The following is a 19,906-nucleotide window of genomic DNA, read 5'->3' on the forward strand; positions in this document are numbered from 1 at the left end:
CCACCAGCTGCACTTCCACCATTTCTGCTTTCAAACAAACAGATTCATTGCTTCACACAGCAGATACCATTGAAATATATTTAATTCATGTCTGAAATCCTAACCCACATGTTAACAAAACAATTCTATACAAGCAAACACATTAATAAAACACTCAACATGTTAAATCAAAATGTACCTGGCACACCAAACAGCAATTACTCCGTAGGAGCGACAAATGTGCTGGTTTTCTGATTGTTCGAAATCTTTTCTTTCATTTCCTTGGCCTTTATCATGTTCTGTCGCCGCTTGTCAATCCGCTGAAACACAAACAGTGCAATTCTTTTGTTCACAGCAGCATTTTTATGACTGCTGGTACTTGACTGCTGATATCAACAGACGTTCACAGTTCATAAGAATATCACAATGCACAACAACAAAATCATTAACAAAATGCAAGAGATGATTACATGTGATATAAATAAAAGAGCCACAAACTGAACAATGAAAACAACCAGTGTTTGTACTGCAAACAAATAAGGGAGAAGAATTTGATTTCATAAAATGAACTGATCTCCACAATGTGTTCACCCATAACTTAACAAGCAATCAACTTGAAGACTTTTCAGCTGGTTCAAACAAAGAAAATGAAAGTACCAGCTGTCGTGGTGAAGTGACCATCATTGTGGACTGATGGCTGGAAAGATGTGGGTTCAATTTCCAATGGAGGTTCAGTTTTTTTCAGTCTGTGGTAGGCTTCTACCCAGAACTGAGTGTATTATGGGCTTAAATGGGAAAACTGGGACCATACAGTCAAGTATCACCCATTTCAAGTGAGTGACTTGGGTGTTTTGCTCAAATTTCCTGACCAACACTGCAAGAGTCTATATCTCTCAGACCTGGTTGACACCAGAATTTCATTGAGAAAAGAAGCGTAGTTGGGTACAGCCTTGTCGCATGATCCCAAACCTAAAATGGACCTCCTTAGCTTCACCTTCATCCTCATTCATCATCAATACAGAAAAAAAAAACTGTCCCATATTCTGTGGCCTTTCATGCCCTGTTCTCATACAGTCATAGTGTCCCATATTCTGTGGCCTTTCATGCCCTGTTCTCATACAGTCATAGTGACCTTAGTTTCAATCTCCATTCACTTCTATGTTCGGGGTGAATCCTGCCAAAGTTGTCGGTATCGGCAGATTCATGGGGACTGTCACTGGAGGGATAAGGTGGCAGTCTCTTAGTCTGGCTCTGCTACTTGTCAGTAGGGGGCTTAACAGGTGGTGTCCCTAGAACACTAAATGAGAACAGACACTACGGAACACCATCAAAGTGACTCAGCAGCAGTGCAGGGTCTCCTCTGGTGTGTGGCCTCCTATCTAACATCGTTTGTTCCCTGTGGTCTGCTGATGCTGAGACTACAACAAACGAACCTAGATGTGACTGTGTTTGGGGGACTCAGAATAAGGGGTGTGGAAGTAATGCCACTGAAACTAGTGAAAACAGAAACAGATGAAAGGGCAGCAAACAATAAAATAAAATAAAAAAATAAAAAACAGGAATGAAAATATAAATGCACAGTGAAACTGAAATAAAACTCAATACAGTGGTCTTCTCTTTAAGCTATATTTCTTCTTTCTTCCAACCAGCATGGCAGAAAATAAGAAAAAAAAAGAGACAACAGAGAGAAAAGCAAAAGGCCAGAAACAAAGAAAGTGATAGAAAAGAGGAATTTTCTAGCACAAATGTCCAGAATGTGTTAATATTTATTTACAACTGAAAGAGCCCCAATGAACGATCCCCACAATGTCTGTAATAATTGCATGATGATAAAATGAGATCATAACAGAATGTTATATCTTTGCCTTACAAAATGATCTTTTAACTTTATTCAGGGCCATGAACAAAAACAAATCTACCCAGTCCTATCTATGTGACTGCCTTCACATTTACACACCATTTCACTCCTTACGATCAGCTTCACTACCATCAGATCCTGGAACGATCTTCCTCTATCATCTGTCAGATCACTGCACACAGCTCTTTCAAGTCTGGCCTTAAAACCTACCACTTTCCAAAACAGCCCCTCTACACCCTCCATTTTTCCGTCCATTGTTTCTCCAGCCTCTATCGACATGTATGAATCACCAGTTTTGTTTTTCAATCCTTTGTTTCAGGACCATGCATGTGTGTGAAATGTGGGTGTGACAGCATTTTGTTTTGTTTCCACACAAGATTTTAACGCTATAGAAATATTCTTTTTAATGTTGTTATTACCTCTCGTTTCAGGCACTTGGTCATCGCTCGCTCCATGTCGTTGCAGTATCCCATGTACATTTTGACAGGATGCTGTGACAAGAAAAAACAACAGCCCCACATTAGCCCCTCCAGTCACTGGCACTAAACCCTCTAAAACTGGACATGTTCTCACATGCCCTCTGGTACTCATGTCTGATGCTGAAAAAAAAAAATTATCAAAAAGTATTACGAAGTGTGGATTTACATCAAGAGAGAAAAACAAAATCATATGCACAATGAGTAGTTCACAAAGTTTTCAGTTTCACTTTCTCAAGGAGGCATCACTGCGTTCGGACAAATCCATACACGCTACACCACATCTGTTGAGCAGATGCCTGACCAGCAGCATAACACAACGCGCTTAGTCAGGCCTTGAGTGCATGCTTACATATTTGTGTACCCATTTTACGTAATTTCGCCAGAGGACAACACTCTCGTTGCCATGGGTTCTTTTTCAGTGCGCCAAGTGCGTGCTGCACATGGGACCTCAGTTTATCGTCTCATCCGAAAGACTAGATGCTCAGTTTGATTTTCCAGTCAAACTTAGGAGAAAGGGCGAGAGCGGGATTCGAACCCACACCCTCACGGACGCTCTGTATTGGCAGCTGAGCGTCTTAACCATTCTTCCACCTTCCACCAAAGCACAGTTGCAGTTCACAACGCGTGGTTCAAAACAGTCTTACTACACAGTACATGTATCATATATCTTTAAATCTGTTAGTAGACGTACAAGAATAATGGATGTCACACCTCAGCTTCTTTTTCTACTGCATTTGTGGGCTGCAATTCCAGAATTTTATGTACAACAAGTGAGCTGTTATATGCATGACCATTTTTACCACACCATGAAGGCAACCATTCTCTGTATTCAGGGTGTGTGCTTGTGCTTGCTGGGTATGTTCATGTTTCCATAACCCATTGAACCATGAACACTGACATGTATTACAGATCTTTGATGTGCGCATTTATCTTCAGCATATGTATACACAGAAAGGGTGTTCAGGCACTAGAAGGTCTGCATATCTGTTGATCTGGAAAATCTTCGCCCTTTACCCATCAACCACCATGACCAGGATTCATACCTAGGACCCTCAGATTTAAAATCAAACACTTTAGTTTCACTTCTTGGCTGTTGTCCCTACTGCTGCACCTCATAAACAGAGCAACAGAACTTCGAAAAACAAAGAAAAGATCACTGGACATGAAACTTCTTACAGTCTTTCTTACCAGTTGTTTCAGGTTCACAAGGAATATTTACAACAAAATACAGCACAAGGTACATTGATATAAAATCAAACAATATGGTGCAGTACTTCTTAATCATGCTGCAATGAATGCATAATATATAATAGAATATAATATGATATAATAGAATAGAATATGATATAATAAAATAGAATAGAATAGAATACAGGTAATAAGGGATAAGACTTGGTTGTGTGGCTTCATCTGAAAAATGAAATAAATGCTTTGCAGCTTTCACAACAACCATGTAAAATTGCAAGAAGCTGCCATTTTACAACTCCCCTATCTCTCAGTTCAATTTCAAACTACAGTATAAAAAAAACTTCTCATACCTGGAAGTAATGCAATACATGATCATGTAACTCATATCTATACAAAATAATCTACTCAGTGAAGCTTAATCTAACAAATGCAGAAATGAGATTGAGAGGAAGGGGGATAAATTCTGATGATGTAACATCATTACCTCTACATGGCATCTCTGGAGAGCTTCAATCAGAGCGTTGCACTGCGGGGTGTGCAGGTGACGGGCCAGGTCAGGGTGCATTCTGTCAAGTTCAAGGTCTTCCTCACTCCTCACTGCACTGTCCTCCACACCATCACCGTCTGCTTGATACCTGATGGCACAAGTAGTAGTAGTAGTAGTGTAGGGACTGGCATTTGACTGCCTAGGCCTCACAGCCATTTTTATGTCCCCTTCAATAGAGGTCTCCTTTTATTTGTGGGGTACATACATGTTTGGGATACATACATGGTTTCTTTTACATGTACTGTAAATCACTCGACTCAAAGTCAATAATTTTTTCTTTTAAACTGATGTTCATGTCAAGGAGATTTTTGAACACATTAGTATTTTGTGCAAGTTTAGTTTCGATAGGTAGTGCATTCCATATTTGTGCTGTTCTATTAGCTAATGAATTTTTCCTTAGGTTAGTATTACAGTGCTCTGTACAAATTTTCATCATTGAATTTCTTGTACTCTCATAATCTGACATTCTAAAAATATAATTCACATTGACTTCATAATAGCAATTTGACATTTTGTATGTTTCTTTTAAATCCCCTCTTAGCCTTCTACCCTTCAATGAATGCAGATTTGAGTATATAAGTCTCTGTTGACAGCTCATACATTTGCATTCTTTTAATAAATTAGTTGCTCTTCTTTGTACCCTTTCTATAGCTATAGATTATCTCTTGAGGTATGGGTGCCACACAATATTACCATATTCTACTTGTGATCTAACCAATGCCTTATACAGCTATTTAGATATATCTTTATCTAAATAGGTAAATGTTCTCTGGTTGGCTTTATTTATTATATTCTGTATATGTATGTCAAGTGATAGTTTATTATCAAAAGTTATGCCAAGGTCTTTCTCACTTTGACATTTCTCAGTGTCCTGTGTGGTTTCTTCTATTATCATATGGTATTTGTTTTCTGGATTTTTTTCCCATGTGCATTACTTTACACTTTGATACATTAAAATATAGATTCCATCTGTCAGTCCAGTCCTGTAACTTATATAAGTCCTTTTGTAGTGTAGCATTTTTTGCGTATTGCCGTAAAGTTTTGTATCATCTGCAGATATTTCGCATTTGCTTTCTACACCTTCAGGGAGGTCATTTATGTTTTTTTGTAAAAAGCACAGGGCCAATTATGCTACCTTGTGGTATACCACTAACAACATTTTCATTTGTTGACATTTTTTCTCCAATTCTAACAACCTGGGTACTTTCTGACAAGAAGTTTTTTTGTCCAGTTCAGTATGTTTCCAGTAATACCATATGAAGTTAATTTTAATAAAAGCAGAGTCAAATGCTTTTCTAAAGTCTAAATAAATTATGTCTATAGGTTTACCCATATCTATCATTTTTGTGAGATCTTCAATTACTTCTAGGAGCTGTGTTGTACACGATCTTCTCTGTCTAAAACCATGTTGACTGTCTGCATACAGACTGTTTGTTGTCATATGTGATACATATAGCATCCCTGATAAAAGACTCCAAGATCTTACATACAAGTCAAGCTCACTGGTCTGTAGTTTCCTCGTTCATGTTTTGACCCTTTTTTTATATATATATAATAGCTGCTACTTCAGCCATTTTCCAATCTTTAGGTAGGCAAGCAGATTCAAGTGATTTATTATAAATCATACTCAAAGGGAGAGCTAACTCTCTGCTCAATTCTTTTAATATTCTTGAGGGTATTTTGTCTGGTCCTTGTGCTTTGTAGGGGTCTAACTCTAAGGCATGCAACTTCTTTTCAACTGCCAATGGAGTGACTCTCAAATCACAAATATTAACATTTCCTGACCTGGAGCATTCTCCAAGGTCAGGTAAATTTGTCAAGGTCTCTTTAGTATACACACTTGCAAAGAATCTATTAAGTGTTTCTGCTTTTTCTAGATTGTTTTCTGCTAAGCTACCATCTTGTTTTAGTACCCCTATTCCTGTACTAAGTTTCTTTTTTTTTCTTGCACATATTTCAAAAATATTTTGGGACTTTGCTTACATTTTATTTTGGCTAAATTTCTTTCATAATCTTTTTTTAAGCTTTTTTAATGAGTTTGCAGCATTTATTCCATTCTTTGATGTAGCATAGATAGGAGTGACCTGGCTTAGTTCTTAAGAAACGCTTATACAATTTATATTTCTTTCTGATGATTCTCATTATTTTATTGTTCATCCATGAGGGTTTGATTTTTTTCTCCTGTCTATTTGACACTTTGGGTATATAATATATTCATAGTTTTGTAAAGTACAGTCTTAATGTCATTCCAACACTGGTTCATGTCTTTTCCATCCCTATACATTGATGCTCAGTCCACTTTATTTATCATTTCTCTCATTCCATTATAGTTTCCCTTTTTTTAAATCAAATTTATACTTTTTTCTGCTTTTTCCTTCACCAATGAAATGTGGAACTGAAAACCCAACATATCATGGTCACTCTTTCAGTCTTTGGGTTACGCTGCTGGTCAGGCATCTGCTTGGCAGATGTGGTGTAGCGTATATGGATTTGTCCGAACGCAGTGATGCCTCCTTGAGCTACTGAAAACTGAAACTGATCTTTCCCAGGGGATCTAGGTGGTTTATATCTGATACTAAATTGTTTTGATTTATGATTACCAGATCCACAATACTGGGTTTTTGACCTGGTTTAGTTCTTGTTGGTTTTGACACCTTTTGTATCAGGAATGCATCACGTAAACATTCAATAAATTTATTGTCTGAAGGGCCTGTCCAAGTACCATCCCACTGTATAGCTGGATCATTAAAATCTCCCATAATACATACTTTATTGAATTTTGTTATTTCTTTGGACTTGAAGAGTTCAAATAATCTTTCTGTGTTTTGTTCTGATGTATGTGGACTTTTGTATATATATATATATATATATACATATACATACACACACACACACCTGATTAAAACTCTCTCATCATTCGCACTTTCAAATTTGCACCATACACTTTCTTCAAAAGTAAAATGCGTTAATGTAGGACATTCTTGGGCTTGGATTTGTGTACATACACTGATACAGGGCCACACCTCTCTTTTCATTGGTATTAGTAAATATATCATAATTTGGGATATTACAGTGCTCTTTAATATTGAGTCTATTGTTTTGGTTTTTTGGAATTGTTTCTGTGAGTCCAATAATATGTGGTTTTATTTCATCCACTCTTATCTTAAGTTACTCTATCTTATTGGAGAGGCTATCTTGTATCTACATTACTATATAAGAGAACACAATGACAGGAAAACTGAAAGTCTTTAAAATTATTTACAGTCTGTTTTTCCTTGTCAGGTTGCAGTCACTTGTCATCTGTCTTAGTCTGTTTTTCCTTCACCTTGTCGGACAATGTCTGGTCCTCAACTTTTGCCTTTTTGACTATTTGGCCATTTCTGATAATTAAATCCTTCTCCCCTTTGGCCATTCGTTCTTTTTCTTCTGTCAATAGATCCTTGAATTTTTGTCTTTCTGTTGGTGTCACATCACTGTTTATGTACACCCTTTTCTTTCGGTCACTGATTCCCTGAATTGTCATCGTTGCTTTTTTCATGATTTCTCTTTTTCTACTTTCTGTGGTCACATCACTTTCAACAATCTAGATCTGTTCCCCGCCTTTTTTTCCCAACCTGATTGGGTTTGTCAGTTCTCTTCTATCCACTGTCACTTGGCATTTTCCATTTATTTTCATGATTTCATCCACATCATCTTCTTTCCTTTCTTCTGCACTAGTCTTGACACATTCTTTCAGATTGACAATCACAATGTTGTTTTTCTCATCTCTTTTTCATCTCTTTCTGCGAGGGCTTCTGTCAGTTTTCTATCCACAATTTCTTCTATTTTTGATTTGTCATCTCCCATTGCCTCCACACTGACTTTGTGGTTATGATCACAACAACAGTTTCACAATTCTAAACAAATAGATACTTATAAAATGATATAAATATATATATAACACAGGAATCTGTTACTTTCACAAGCTGTTATTAAGTTAGGAAGTGCAAACTCAAAACGAAGTGAAAATCGAGCATAGTATTATTTTTAAAATCGGTGAGTGATCTATGAGTATTCTGTGATAGAAGTTAGTTCCAGAACAAATCTACCTGAAATGATCTGATGTTCCACAATTGTATTTTTGCACCACTATCTACTATCACAACTTTGTTTTCAACAAATTTTGGAAGACTAAATGCCTTGCAATTTGATCAACTTTATAATTTTTTTAACTTTGACGGAGCACTCACAAGAACACTTCTGCAAGCTCAAGGGACGTCACAAGTGACTGTAGTGGTCAGCTGGGAACAAACATGAAGACAAATCCCCTTCTCAGGCACCCAAATTTACAACAAAGCATGAAAAGAAGGAAAAAAAACACAACCTTGCCTGACTCTTAAAGTGAAGTCTCTTGCATGGCTATCTGTTTCTCTCTATAAAACGTCTTATTTACCGAGAGCTATGGAAGCTGACGAGAAACACGATAATCTAATAAGCTGTTTGCCTTCGTCGTATTTAAATGGGTTGACTATTATTTATAAATCGTAAATATTATCACTCTAAGTTAATATACCCATTAGATCTTCACAAATCGCAAACCTAATGTATACCACAGTACTCGTTTGTTTACATATATCGGAAATGTAATTTAATGGTGGGCGAGGGCTGATCTGCACACATGACGCTTCTTTCCCCGTTTCGCCTTTCACTTTTTAACGTCGTCCTTGGGGCATCATCATAATCATCATACCAATAGGACGCAGAAAAAAAAATAGATACCTGGCACTTTCATGGCAACTATGACTGTCTGAGGCACTGAATAGATCTATGAACTGGTCACACGAATATTTTTGTTTTTGACCTTTCGTAACACAGCTGAAGTTTGCATTGCATCAACAAGTGCTCATCCATATAAAGTTCCAATACTTAACACTGAAATATAAAGTTTTAGTTTGTTTACCTTCTTCCTAAGCCAATTACGGCCTGTCCTGTCTGTCAATCAAAGATTAATCCTGGTTGCGCAAACATTGAACTGCGTGTTTTGTAAAGTGCACGTTGTAGCAGACGACTTCTTCCGCTTCCGGAAGGAAGAGGAAGGTACTACAAAACCCGTGACGTTCAGCACATAAATGGTGGACAGCCAAGCGCCAACTTCGAGCTTCGAGACACGAAATGGAAGAAGCGATCATCAAGAGTGTTGTCTCAAAGTGTCGTTCTGGAGACCTTGAGACGCTAATTAGGAAATGGGGGTGGTTTTCTGATGAAGATTTGCTACAGATTGATTTTAGAGCACCGAAAAGGACAACAGCTTCGACCATTTTTGGACTTTGTCAGGTGAGGTGAACTGAACATCATTAAAAATGAAAGTAGTCTTGGTAACTTACCGGTTTTGTAAGACATAATGATAAACTTCAGAAACTTGGAATGCCTTTCTACAGCATCAACCACTTAGCATGTTGTGTCTATATTTGAACAGGTTTTTTTTTTAAGCCAAGTTAAATATTCTTGGCATCTTGTACCAAACAAGTTGGAGTACGAGAAGTAGTACCAGAACAAGTAAACACAATCAGTGTTAGAAATTCTGGATGCTTTCCAGTTTTATGCTAATGCTTTTTGTCTCTACTCAGCAACCCTGTTGCACTTTCTCGCACCAGCATGTCAGTGATTATCAAAATCAATAGCAAGATACTACTTTAAGAAAAAAAACAATATGACTATATCAGCATATGAGTTTTATGTTCATCTCATTTGCCATAAGTTGGATGATCTCCAACACTACACAAAATTATTTTTAATTTTTTGTTCAGAAGCATTCTTTGTCATGTTGATCAGCGTCTTCAATGATCTGGCTTTGCTCTTATATCATTGCACAGGAACTCCATTTGAAAGAAGAAATTGGTGACTTGGATCTTCTATGTAAGTACTTTCCAGAAGATAAAATCATGTATTGATTCAATGATTAGTCATAGTGCCATTTCTTTTAATGTGTAAACTGTAAATCTGGAATTGAAATCATTCTTATGGTTTCACAAAGCTGGCATGTCTGATTTACTCGAAAGAGATGTTGAGAATTTAATAAGACACTAAATCTGACTTAATGAATTGTCTTGTAAGCTGTTTATTATAGTGATCATTCAAAGTGCTGTTAATTGATACTATAACAATAGTAGTAAGTAATTATATGATGTGAATTATGACAATGTGGTAAAAATGACATCCAAATTATAAGATTAAGAATTGTCTAAGTACATTTATCTCAGACAATTAATAAGAAAAATGAAGATTTCTGTCTGATAGACATTTAACTAATACTACATACATTTGAATGCTTTTGACAAGTTATGTTTATTCAATTAATATTGCTGCACACACACACACACACACACACACACACACACACACACACACACACACACACACACACACACACACACTCACACTCACTCACTCACTCACTCACTCTTTGTCATGCATAAATGCTTTGGCACACTATGCAATGAGGCACAGTACACATGCACAGTCTGGCCTTTGAATGGTACACATGCCAAGAGCATTAATAACAGCAAATAGAAGGTGTGTTGTTTCTTTTGTTTTTTGTTGTTGTTGTTTTAAGAGTAAGAGTGAAATGGAGACATACTACATAGTTAATTCTTTTTAACATTAAGTTGTTTTTAAAACATCTTATAATGTGTGGTAATCATAATTTCGACATTGTTTCAGGTACTCAGATCAACTCATCCTCACGAAAATGGACAGTTCTGAAAATGAAAGGTGGTACAGTTTTCTGTTGGTGTTGTTATCTATTACTAAGTTTGTATTATAATGTGTCTCGCTTTCATGACAAAACCCTTTTTTTCTCTGAAAAATTGACAGCATTGAATCTCTCTGAGTGTTAGAGGGTGAAAGAACTGGGCACCCACATTCACATTTTTAACACACCACCCATTCCTTTTCTTTCTCTTTTTACATGCATAGTTACTAAGATATGTTAGTCTGTCACTTGTGTTTGCTTTTGCCAAAAGCATGCACACACCTACAAAGATTCACACAAACACAGACACACACACATATATTCTCTCTCTCTCTCTCTCTCTCTCTCTCTCTCTCTCTCTCTCTCTCTCTTTCTGTGTGTGTGACGCACACGCGCACGCACACACACACACACACATGCTCGCACGTCTTACCTGAGCTTGATGCCTTACCCAGACCTTGTTGATGCCTTTACCCTGAACTTGTTGATGTCTTTACTCTGAACTTGTTGATGTTGAGGCATTAACCCTGAACTTGTGAGGCCTTAACCCTGACCTTGTTGATGTCTTTACCTAGAACTTGTTGATGTTGAGGCTTTTACCCTGAAATCGTTGAGGCCTTTGCCTTGAACCTGTTGAGGCCTTTACCTTGAGCTTGTGGATGTTGAGGCTTTTACCCTGAAATCGTTGAGGCCTTTGCCCTGAACCTGTTGGGACCTTTACCTTGAGCTTGTTGATGTTGAGGCCATTACCATGAACTTGTTGATGTTGAGATCTTTACCCTGAGCTTGATGCCTTTACTTTGAGCTTGTTGATGTTATTAAGGCCTTTACCCTGAACTTGTTAAGATCTTTACCCAGATGTTGAGACATTCCTCTGTTTGTGTATAATATACAAACTGACCATGACTTTGGTGATGACTGCAGGCAGTCAGATGAGAAAAGACTTGGAGCCGCAAGAGCTAAAGGAGCGACTGGCCACTGTGCTGGAGGGGGAATGTCTTGGACAAGTGGTTAGTTTCCCAGCTTTTCATCTCTTTTTTTCTCTTTTAAATGTAATAGTGTTTTTGTCCGAATGTTATGCCCTTGATAAGTTTGTAACAGACTCCTTCAAAACACTGGGACTGTGCATTAACTCTCGAGGGATAATGAGTATGATGACACTTTTCTGCTGTGGTTGTGAAGATGAGGAGGAAAATACCTACCAGTGCTCGATTACACTATTGTTATGAAAGTTCTATTTATAAAGCGTCTGGTCTTTGGTTGTCCTTGTAAATTCATACATATATATACATACAAACTACCTATACGTTTGTGATCTCACACACACACACACACACACACATTTCTGTGTATAAGAGTCCCATCCTCCCCAACACTCAAAACTGCACCCAGGTACACACCATTACATTACACACACACACACACACACACACACACACACACACACACACAAATTAAGCTTATCTGCATCCTTGATGTGGCCCTGTGTGGGAGCAAGCTAGGCAAAAAGGAACAAATGTAAAAAAAAAAAGTAAAAGTATAAGCTGATATGAGTTTGATGTGTGCAGCACTTAAATGTGAGGAGCTTTGGAGGAGCCACCTGGTTACGTTTGTACGTGGAAGGGGCGAGCCAATTCCGAGCCACAGATGTGGTGTACGTGCTGTTCTACCCCCACACGCCGTTCCTGATCACCTGCAGGATGAAGGTCAAGATACAGGTGATCCTGTACTCTGTAAGTACTCCAGTCTCAGAATGATCTCCCTCTTACACTCCTTCGAAATGCCTGCTCTCTTCATTCTTTCCGGTTTGGCCGTAAAAAAAATACCTCTTTCCCATTTTTCCGTTAATGGTTTCTCTAGCCTTCTGGAGAAAAAGGAAGGTGGCAGAATGGATAAGATGCTCATCTGCCAGTACAAAGAATCTGTGAGGGTCTGGGTTCGCATCCGGCTCTCGCCCTTTCTCCCAAGTTTGACTGGAAAATCAAACTGAGCATCAAGTCATTCAGGTGAGACGATAAGTCAAGGTCCCATGTGCAGCACACACTTGGCACACTGAAAAAGAACGAACCCATGGCAATGAGCATGTTGTCCTCTGGCAAAATTCTTTAGAAGCAATCCACTCTGATAGGTACACACACACACACACACACACAAACACACACACACACATATATAATGTATGTATATGTATATTCATGCACTCAAGTCTCAAGGCCTGACTAAGTGCACTGGGTTATGCTGCTGGTCAGGTATCTGCCCAGCAGATGTGGTGTAGTGTATATGGATTTGTCTGAAGGCAGTGACACCTCCTTGAGAAACTGAAACACCTAACTTTCTGACTACAGGTATAAAGTTATAAGTTTTTGTCTTTCATCCCTTTGTTTCGGAGTAGTGCATGCATGTGAAAGTTAGGTGTTAACACTCTTTGATTTGTTTCTGCACAAGATTTAGCGCTGTATGAATACATTCTTTTTTTTAGATTTTTTATATTATTATTATTATTATGTCTCAGGTTGTTTGAGTACCATTTCACTGTGTTAAAAAATCATTTTGTAACTATGGTAAATGCTCTCATGTTTATTGAGTACCTGTTCACTGAATAGAATAGTCTGTAAGTGTAAACTTGTACTTTTCAAGGTATTGAGTATCTGTTTGTTGTATTAAAAAGTAAAGATGTAAGACGATGACTTCATTGTGTGAATGTTTTAAACAAACAAAAACATTTGATAATTCTTTGCATTCTGTAAAACTCATGGCTAAAGGTGAATTATTTTCTGATTTTTCATGTTAATCGTTAAGAATTCATAGTATAAACTGTCGGGGTGGAGTTGGGGTGGGACACACACACACAACAAATGGAATGTGTTTCCTTGGTTTGCCAAAGGAAGGAAGGGAAGGGACTCTGACTAACACTCTTACGTATTTCATTGTCCATTCAGCAGCTGAGCTGTTTGGACAAGGGGGGTAATAATTTCATTCAGTGACATTACAAAGAGATACTCTTAGACATCTCATACACTGGCACCTATACTTAGGCATGCCCAACACACACACACTCGCACTCATGCATGTATTTTTATGTATGTTTAACTTTGTCGTAAACGCCACAAGCTCCGTGCCTTGGAGAAGACCTGAGCGTCAGTCTGCATTATTGTTGTTACTGATAGTATTATCATTATATAATCGTTGGTAGTAGTAGTAGTATCATTGTTAGTAGCAGCAGTTGTTGTATTAATATTATTATTATCATTATCATTATGCAGTGGATGTGGTGACTGTGTGTTTCAGGCGCTGCAGGAGGTGTTTGAGACAGAGGAGATCAGTGAACTACAGCTGACGGGTCAGCACCTGCCCTCCCTGGCCGACCTGGCTCTGCAGCAATCCGCACAGGTACTGCCGCACTCCTGACTCCATGTGTGTGAGCAGCAGGAATGATAAAATAGATATTATGTGGAGTGATGGCCTAGAGGTAACGCGTCCGCATAAGAAGCGAGAGAATCTGAGGACGCTGGTTCGAATCACGGCTCAGCCACCGATTTTTTCTCCCCCTCCACTAGACCTTGAGTGGTGGTCTGGTCGATTAGTCATTCGGATGAGACGATAAACGGAGGTCCCACGTGCAGTATGCACTTAGCTCACGTAAAAGAACCCATGGCAACAAAAGGCTTGTTCCTGGCAAAATTCTGTAGAAAAATCCACTTCGATAGGAAAAACAAAGTTAAAAAAAAAAAAACTGCACGCAGGAAAAATAAATTTTAAAAAAAAAGGGTGGGGGGGGTGGGTGTTGCTGTAATATAGCAACGCGCTCTCCCTGGGGAGAGCAGCCCGAATTTCACACAGAGAAATCTGTTGTGATAAAAAGAAATACAAATACAAAATGCAAATGATATCTATGATATATTATAAAAAGTGCCAAACATTAGATTGCAAAGTATTGGAGGTTTTTGTTTTGGGGGGTTTTTTGGGGGGTTTTTTGTTTGTTTTTTTTGGTGATAAAAAAAGAAAAAAATTTCCTATCTACATCAGGGCTGTGTTGTTGCTGTACTCCTGTCTCCGTCTGTAAACAGCAGGAATGATGAAATAGATATGATTATATAAAAATGATTAATATAATATGATATAATCTCAGAAAAAGTACAAAATATGAAATTAGAAAGTATTTATCTTTTATTTTGATCTACTATAGTTTATTGAAAAACATGTGGTATATTTAAGAAAAAAAAGGAAATATTATTATACATTAGGGTTGTCTTGTTCCAGTATCCTATCTCCTTGTGTAAAACGCAGGAATGATAAAATAGATATAGTTATGTCTATAATATGATAAAAAGTACAAAATATGAAATTAGAAAGTATTGGTAGTTTATTGTGATCTATAATGAATTAAAAGCATGTGGTACATTGAAAAAAAAGGAAATATATACATAAGGGCTGTGTTGCTGCTGCTCTCCTGTCTCCGTGTGATAACAGCAGGAATGATAAAATAGATATGATGATATCTATCATATAAAAAGCATAAAACATGAAAGTATGGGTGTTTTATTCATTATTGTGATCTATGATTAATTAAAAACATATGATATATCTATGATATGATAAAAAGTACATAACATGAAATGAGGAAGTGTTGGTGTTTTATTGTGATCAATGCTTAATTAAAAAGCATGTGGTATATTGAAAAAAGAGGGAAGTATATATATTAGGGCTGTGTTGCATTTATAAACAATCTTGGTAGCATTTGAGTTTGTTTATTATTAAGAATTTTCTTAAGTCTGCGCTAATTCCACACTTAGAAAGAGTGGGATAAACATAGTAGACCCGGGATAAGTCTCAACACAAAGCAAACTTAGCAGCTAGCTCTTATAGAACTGCAGACTTAAGAAATTCTTAATTCATAGCGAGCTTAGCACATATGTGACTCAGCCCAGGCCATGCACTACTGTTAGTCATCACGCGTGTGTATGAACCAGGTGATGTAAAGTTTTTATGTTATGAACCAGCTGGTTTTACTTTTCATCCCCTGATCAGTAGACACTGAAATGTGATCTGGGCTCTTGTCTTCAAGATGAGGTTTCTCAGTTGACAAAGATGGTGTTGGAGAAGTGTTAGTGTGTACATGTGTGTGTATTTGTGTTTTTGTGTGTATATATATGTGTGTGTGTGTGCTTGTGTGCAGGGATCATTCAGGAAGTACAGAGATTTGGCAGAGGCAGAGAATCCACTGGTCAGAAGCAAGTTTAAGAGAAAGGGCAAGTAACTTCAATTTTTTGCCTTCGATGAAAGCTGTAGACTTGGTGTCCAGGATTTTTACATCAGAATCAGAGTTACTTTATTAGAGTTACTTTATTATCTCTGTAAGTCTGTTAGAGAAATTAAGAGTGATGAAATATATGAGTCTCTGTGTATGTGTTTGTGTGTTTAAAAGGTTGTAGCACTTTGGAATTGCTTTGGAATTGTGTGGACTGTGCTGTTGCTGTTGATACTAAATCTGGAGCAGTGTTACACTGCTGATACATGGCCTATATTTGATAGAGGACAAGGAATAGTTGTGCAAGCTCACTCTATCTGTCATGATAATGAAAAACTTTGATCGTTTGTTGACTCTTGGCATTAATATACACACACTGGGTACTGCAGTTGCTCCCTGTTATCATGTCCATTACAGTGCTGGAGGTAACATTTCCAGTCCAGTTTGGCATGAGGGGAACAGTCCAGCAATGAAAATTGCAGACATCATCGTAACATTTATATGCTAGACAGCCAGGTGAAGCCCACATTAGGCAAATTCTGTTCACTTATTACTCCATTATACTACATTATATGCATAATGTATGCTGTGTCAGTAAACAATGTGTGAATGCTGATACAAGTGAGGGTCTGAGTGTTCATGATAAATTCTTCTTATTTTTCTTTTTCTGCATTCGCGGGCTTCAACACCAATATTCACCTACTGGTGTATGTGTGAGTGGGCTTTTACATTTGTGACCGTTTTAACCCTGCCATGTAGGCAGCCATACACTGTCTCTAGGGGTGTGCAGGTTGGGTATGTTCTTGTTTCCGTAAGCCACCAAACGCTGACATGGATAACAGAATCTTTAACATGTGTGTTTGATCTTCTTCTGCATGTATATACAACACATGGGTGTATTTCAGGCACTACAGGTCTGCACATATGTTGACCTGGGAGATAAAAAAAAAAATCTCCACCCATAACCCACCAGAGGTGCCAGAACCAGGGATGGAACTCCGGGGAAAATCTTGGGCAAGAATCCAGCACCCCAACCATTCAGCAAACGCACATGCCCCAATAAATTCAAAACACTTCTGAACAAAAATGTCCGGATTGTTCCTTAAAAAAGGAGGGTTGACATCTGTGTGTATTGAAGGGTTAGTCTGTGTTTTCAGAGCCAGTGGAGGAGGATGACAGACCAAGAGACCCACGGCTGAGGGATGAGAACAAATATGAGAAGCAGCGCCGACAGGACAGACTGGACTCCACCTTTGGCACACACACCCCGCCACAGCTGGAGAAAGTGGATTACAAGGTGAGGGGTGTCTCTTTCTTGTGTGAGTTTATGTGTATCTGTCATTTGTGTGTGTAATAATTACCTTGTTCGTAAACAGAAACATTGATCAGTAAACTTCCCGTGTGTTGTGATTATGGAGTTATTCCCCTTTATGTTTCTGTGTGACGATTTCAGGGTAATCAATGGTGGATTCAAATGATGGCAACTTGTTGCATGTCCTGAGCGTTATTATCCAAAGCATTTACAAATGATTGATCTTTAAATCAAATATACAACACGAAAACACTCAACAGTGTATCTGTCTGTATCTATGTGTGTGTTCATTTTTACCCACTTTGCATACACACACACCCTATCTAAGCTGGAAACCTTAGAGTATGTTATATGTGTTCTGACGGGCGCAATAGCCGAGTGGTTAAAGCGTTGGACTGTCAATCTGAGGGTCCTGGGTTGGAATCACGGTGACGGCGCCTGGTGGGTAGAGGGTGGAGATTTTTACGATCTCCCAGGTCAACATATGTGCAGAACTGCTAGTGCCTGAACCCCCTTCGTGTGTGTATGCAAGCAGAAGATCAAATACGCATGTTAAAGATCCTGTAATCCATGTCATCGTTTGGTGGGTTATGGAAGCAAGAACATACCCAGCATGCACACCCCCGAAAACGGAGTATGGCTGCCTACATGGCGGGGTAAAAACGGTCATACACGTAAAAGCCCACTCGTGTGTGTGTCTTTTTTTTTCTTTTTTTTTTTTTTTTTTTTTTTTTTTTTTTTTTTTTTGCAGATGGATGTCCGTTTCCGTGGAACTACGTTTGCTCCAGGAATGAAAAGCCGACCAGACATGTTCCGATGCCGGGTGAAGTTTGAGGGTCCCTCCATCCTGGAAGGGTTCAAGAACCTGGGCAAAACAGGGCTGGCTGCTCTGCCCTTCCCCAGACATTTGGCCAGAGTTCAGTCCCTTGCCAAGAACCAATTCAGCATAGCTGAGATGGACTCGGCCAAAAAGTCTTCAGAGTCACAGAGCAGCCAGAACTGACCAGCAGAGTTTGGATGTCAAGTCCTGTTGAAGGAGAGGATTGGGCCCCACCTCCCTGTGCCAAGACCTAGACATTGTGTACACAACCTCACTGCCTCAATGGCCTCAAAAGGTTATAGGACTTCCAAACTGTAACCTATAAGTCTGTAACCTGTTGGACAATGCCAAACGACTGTAGTGTCACCCTCACACTCCTGATTTCTCTGGCTGTGACGGTGTGTGGACAGGCAAAAACTAGAAGACAGCTCTGAGGTTTGGTTGGACTGGGGAGTGCACTGCTTACAGGTGTTTCAGCTGCTCATTGAGCTGTTGGGGATGTCTGCGGTTGATGTGCTGTATCTTCACACACATCAGCTCAAGAAGACGTGACAGTGAATGGAATATACAATGAACAGAATTACGCTTATATTCATAGAATCAGATGTGATAATACTAGTATATATAATGATAGAAGTGATAATGCTATCTTTAAAGTGCAAAATCTTGAAGAAAAAAGGCAAATGAAAACACTGCATGTACGAATCATTCACACACATGCATACAATGCAACATGTACAAGTCATTCACAAGCTTGCATATAATGCTGCATGTACAAATCATTCACACACATGCACACAAACACCTGACAAGGATAAATTAGCGTAGTAGAAATCATTGATCATTGTTAAAAATAAAACAACAAAAACAAGCATCATCTCACTTCACAACCACACCATCATAATATTTAATGACATTAATTTGGACAAGTTTATTTAAAGATGTTATGCTATGGTAGTGGATAGTAACAAGATTTATGGGAAAAGATCAAACTGGTTGGGGAAAGAGTTTGGGGGGGGGGGGGTGGGGGAGTTTGAGGAACTTGAACGTGAGAATCCTGTGTTGCGTGAAGCTTGGAATGTGGGGTCGGATTATGTGAGGCCACGTGTCAGAGAGGACCCTGCGCTGCTGTTGAGTCACTCAGGTGGTGTTGATCCCTAATGGCGGGTCTGGTTCAGTGGGTCAGCAGGGTAGTGACAACTACAACCCATTTTGCTTTTTTGGTTAACACTTTTCCCAGCCATTAACCCCTTGGCTGCTGACCTTTGATGAAATGAGATCAGTGTGGCATCAGTTTGTTTCAGATTGTTTTCAGTTTCTAAAGGAGGCGTCACTGTGTTCAGACAAACCCGTATACGCTACATCACATCTGCTAGGCAGATGTTTGACCATCAGCATAACCCAACTCTTGGGCTTTGAGAACATGCATATATATATATATATATATATATGTTTGTAACTATCAGAGTAGATTTCTTGTACAGAATTTAGCCAGAGGAGAACACTTTTGTTGTCCTGGGTTATTTTTTAGTGCGCCAAATGCGTGCTGCATGCAGGACTCAGGTTTATCGTCTCATCCAAATGACAAGACTTTAAGTTCGATTTTTCCAGTCAAACTTGGGAGATAGGGTGAAAGCAAGAAAGAAACCCAGACCCTCACGAACACTGTTTTGGCAGATAGGCGTCTTAACCACTCTACTACCTTCCTCCTTTTGCATGAGTTTGGAGAGCAGTTTCTGGCTTTT

General features: G+C 38.6%; 2 protein-coding genes across 2 annotated transcripts; one reads left to right on the top strand and one right to left on the bottom strand.

Moving 5' to 3' along the window:
- Positions 1–64: 64 nt before the first annotated feature.
- LOC143285760 (COX assembly mitochondrial protein 2 homolog) lies at positions 65–9,114 on the bottom strand. The gene is made up of 4 exons (XM_076593177.1): positions 8,991–9,114; positions 3,989–4,139; positions 2,257–2,328; positions 65–299 (listed from the first exon to the last, which is right to left on the bottom strand). Exons 2-4 carry the CDS (start codon positions 4,067–4,069, stop codon positions 198–200), a joined length of 255 nt encoding a protein of 84 aa, XP_076449292.1. The 5' UTR covers positions 4,070–4,139; positions 8,991–9,114; the 3' UTR covers positions 65–197.
- A 46-nt stretch (positions 9,115–9,160) lies between these two features.
- Positions 9,161–19,618, top strand: LOC143285761 (centromere protein N-A-like). The gene is made up of 9 exons (XM_076593178.1): positions 9,161–9,364; positions 9,904–9,946; positions 10,751–10,801; positions 11,706–11,791; positions 12,350–12,514; positions 14,070–14,171; positions 15,958–16,030; positions 17,187–17,326; positions 18,093–19,618. Exons 1-9 carry the CDS (start codon positions 9,203–9,205, stop codon positions 18,342–18,344), a joined length of 1,074 nt encoding a protein of 357 aa, XP_076449293.1. The 5' UTR covers positions 9,161–9,202; the 3' UTR covers positions 18,345–19,618.
- Positions 19,619–19,906: the final 288 nt, after the last annotated feature.

This window comes from Babylonia areolata, chromosome 9, assembly GCF_041734735.1.
Source record: "Babylonia areolata isolate BAREFJ2019XMU chromosome 9, ASM4173473v1, whole genome shotgun sequence".
Classification (NCBI taxonomy): Eukaryota; Metazoa; Mollusca; class Gastropoda; order Neogastropoda; family Buccinidae; genus Babylonia; species Babylonia areolata.

Bases quoted from the DNA above. Each gene is read 5' to 3' on its own strand.
- LOC143285761 (XM_076593178.1), top strand. From the start codon at position 9,203: ATGGAAGAAGCGATCATCAAGAGTGTTGTCTCAAAGTGTCGTTCTGGA. The intron at 9,947-10,750 runs GTAAGTACTTTC...ACATTGTTTCAG, and splicing joins TGGTGACTTGGATCTTCTAT to GTACTCAGATCAACTCATCC. The intron at 16,031-17,186 runs GCAAGTAACTTC...CTGTGTTTTCAG, and splicing joins AAGCAAGTTTAAGAGAAAGG to AGCCAGTGGAGGAGGATGAC.
- LOC143285760 (XM_076593177.1), bottom strand. From the start codon at position 4,069: ATGCACCCTGACCTGGCCCGTCACCTGCACACCCCGCAGTGCAACGCT. The intron at 2,329-3,988 runs GTAATGATGTTA...TTCTTGTCACAG, and splicing joins TCCAGAGATGCCATGTAGAG to CATCCTGTCAAAATGTACAT. The intron at 300-2,256 runs GTAATAACAACA...TTTGTGTTTCAG, and splicing joins CCAAGTGCCTGAAACGAGAG to CGGATTGACAAGCGGCGACA.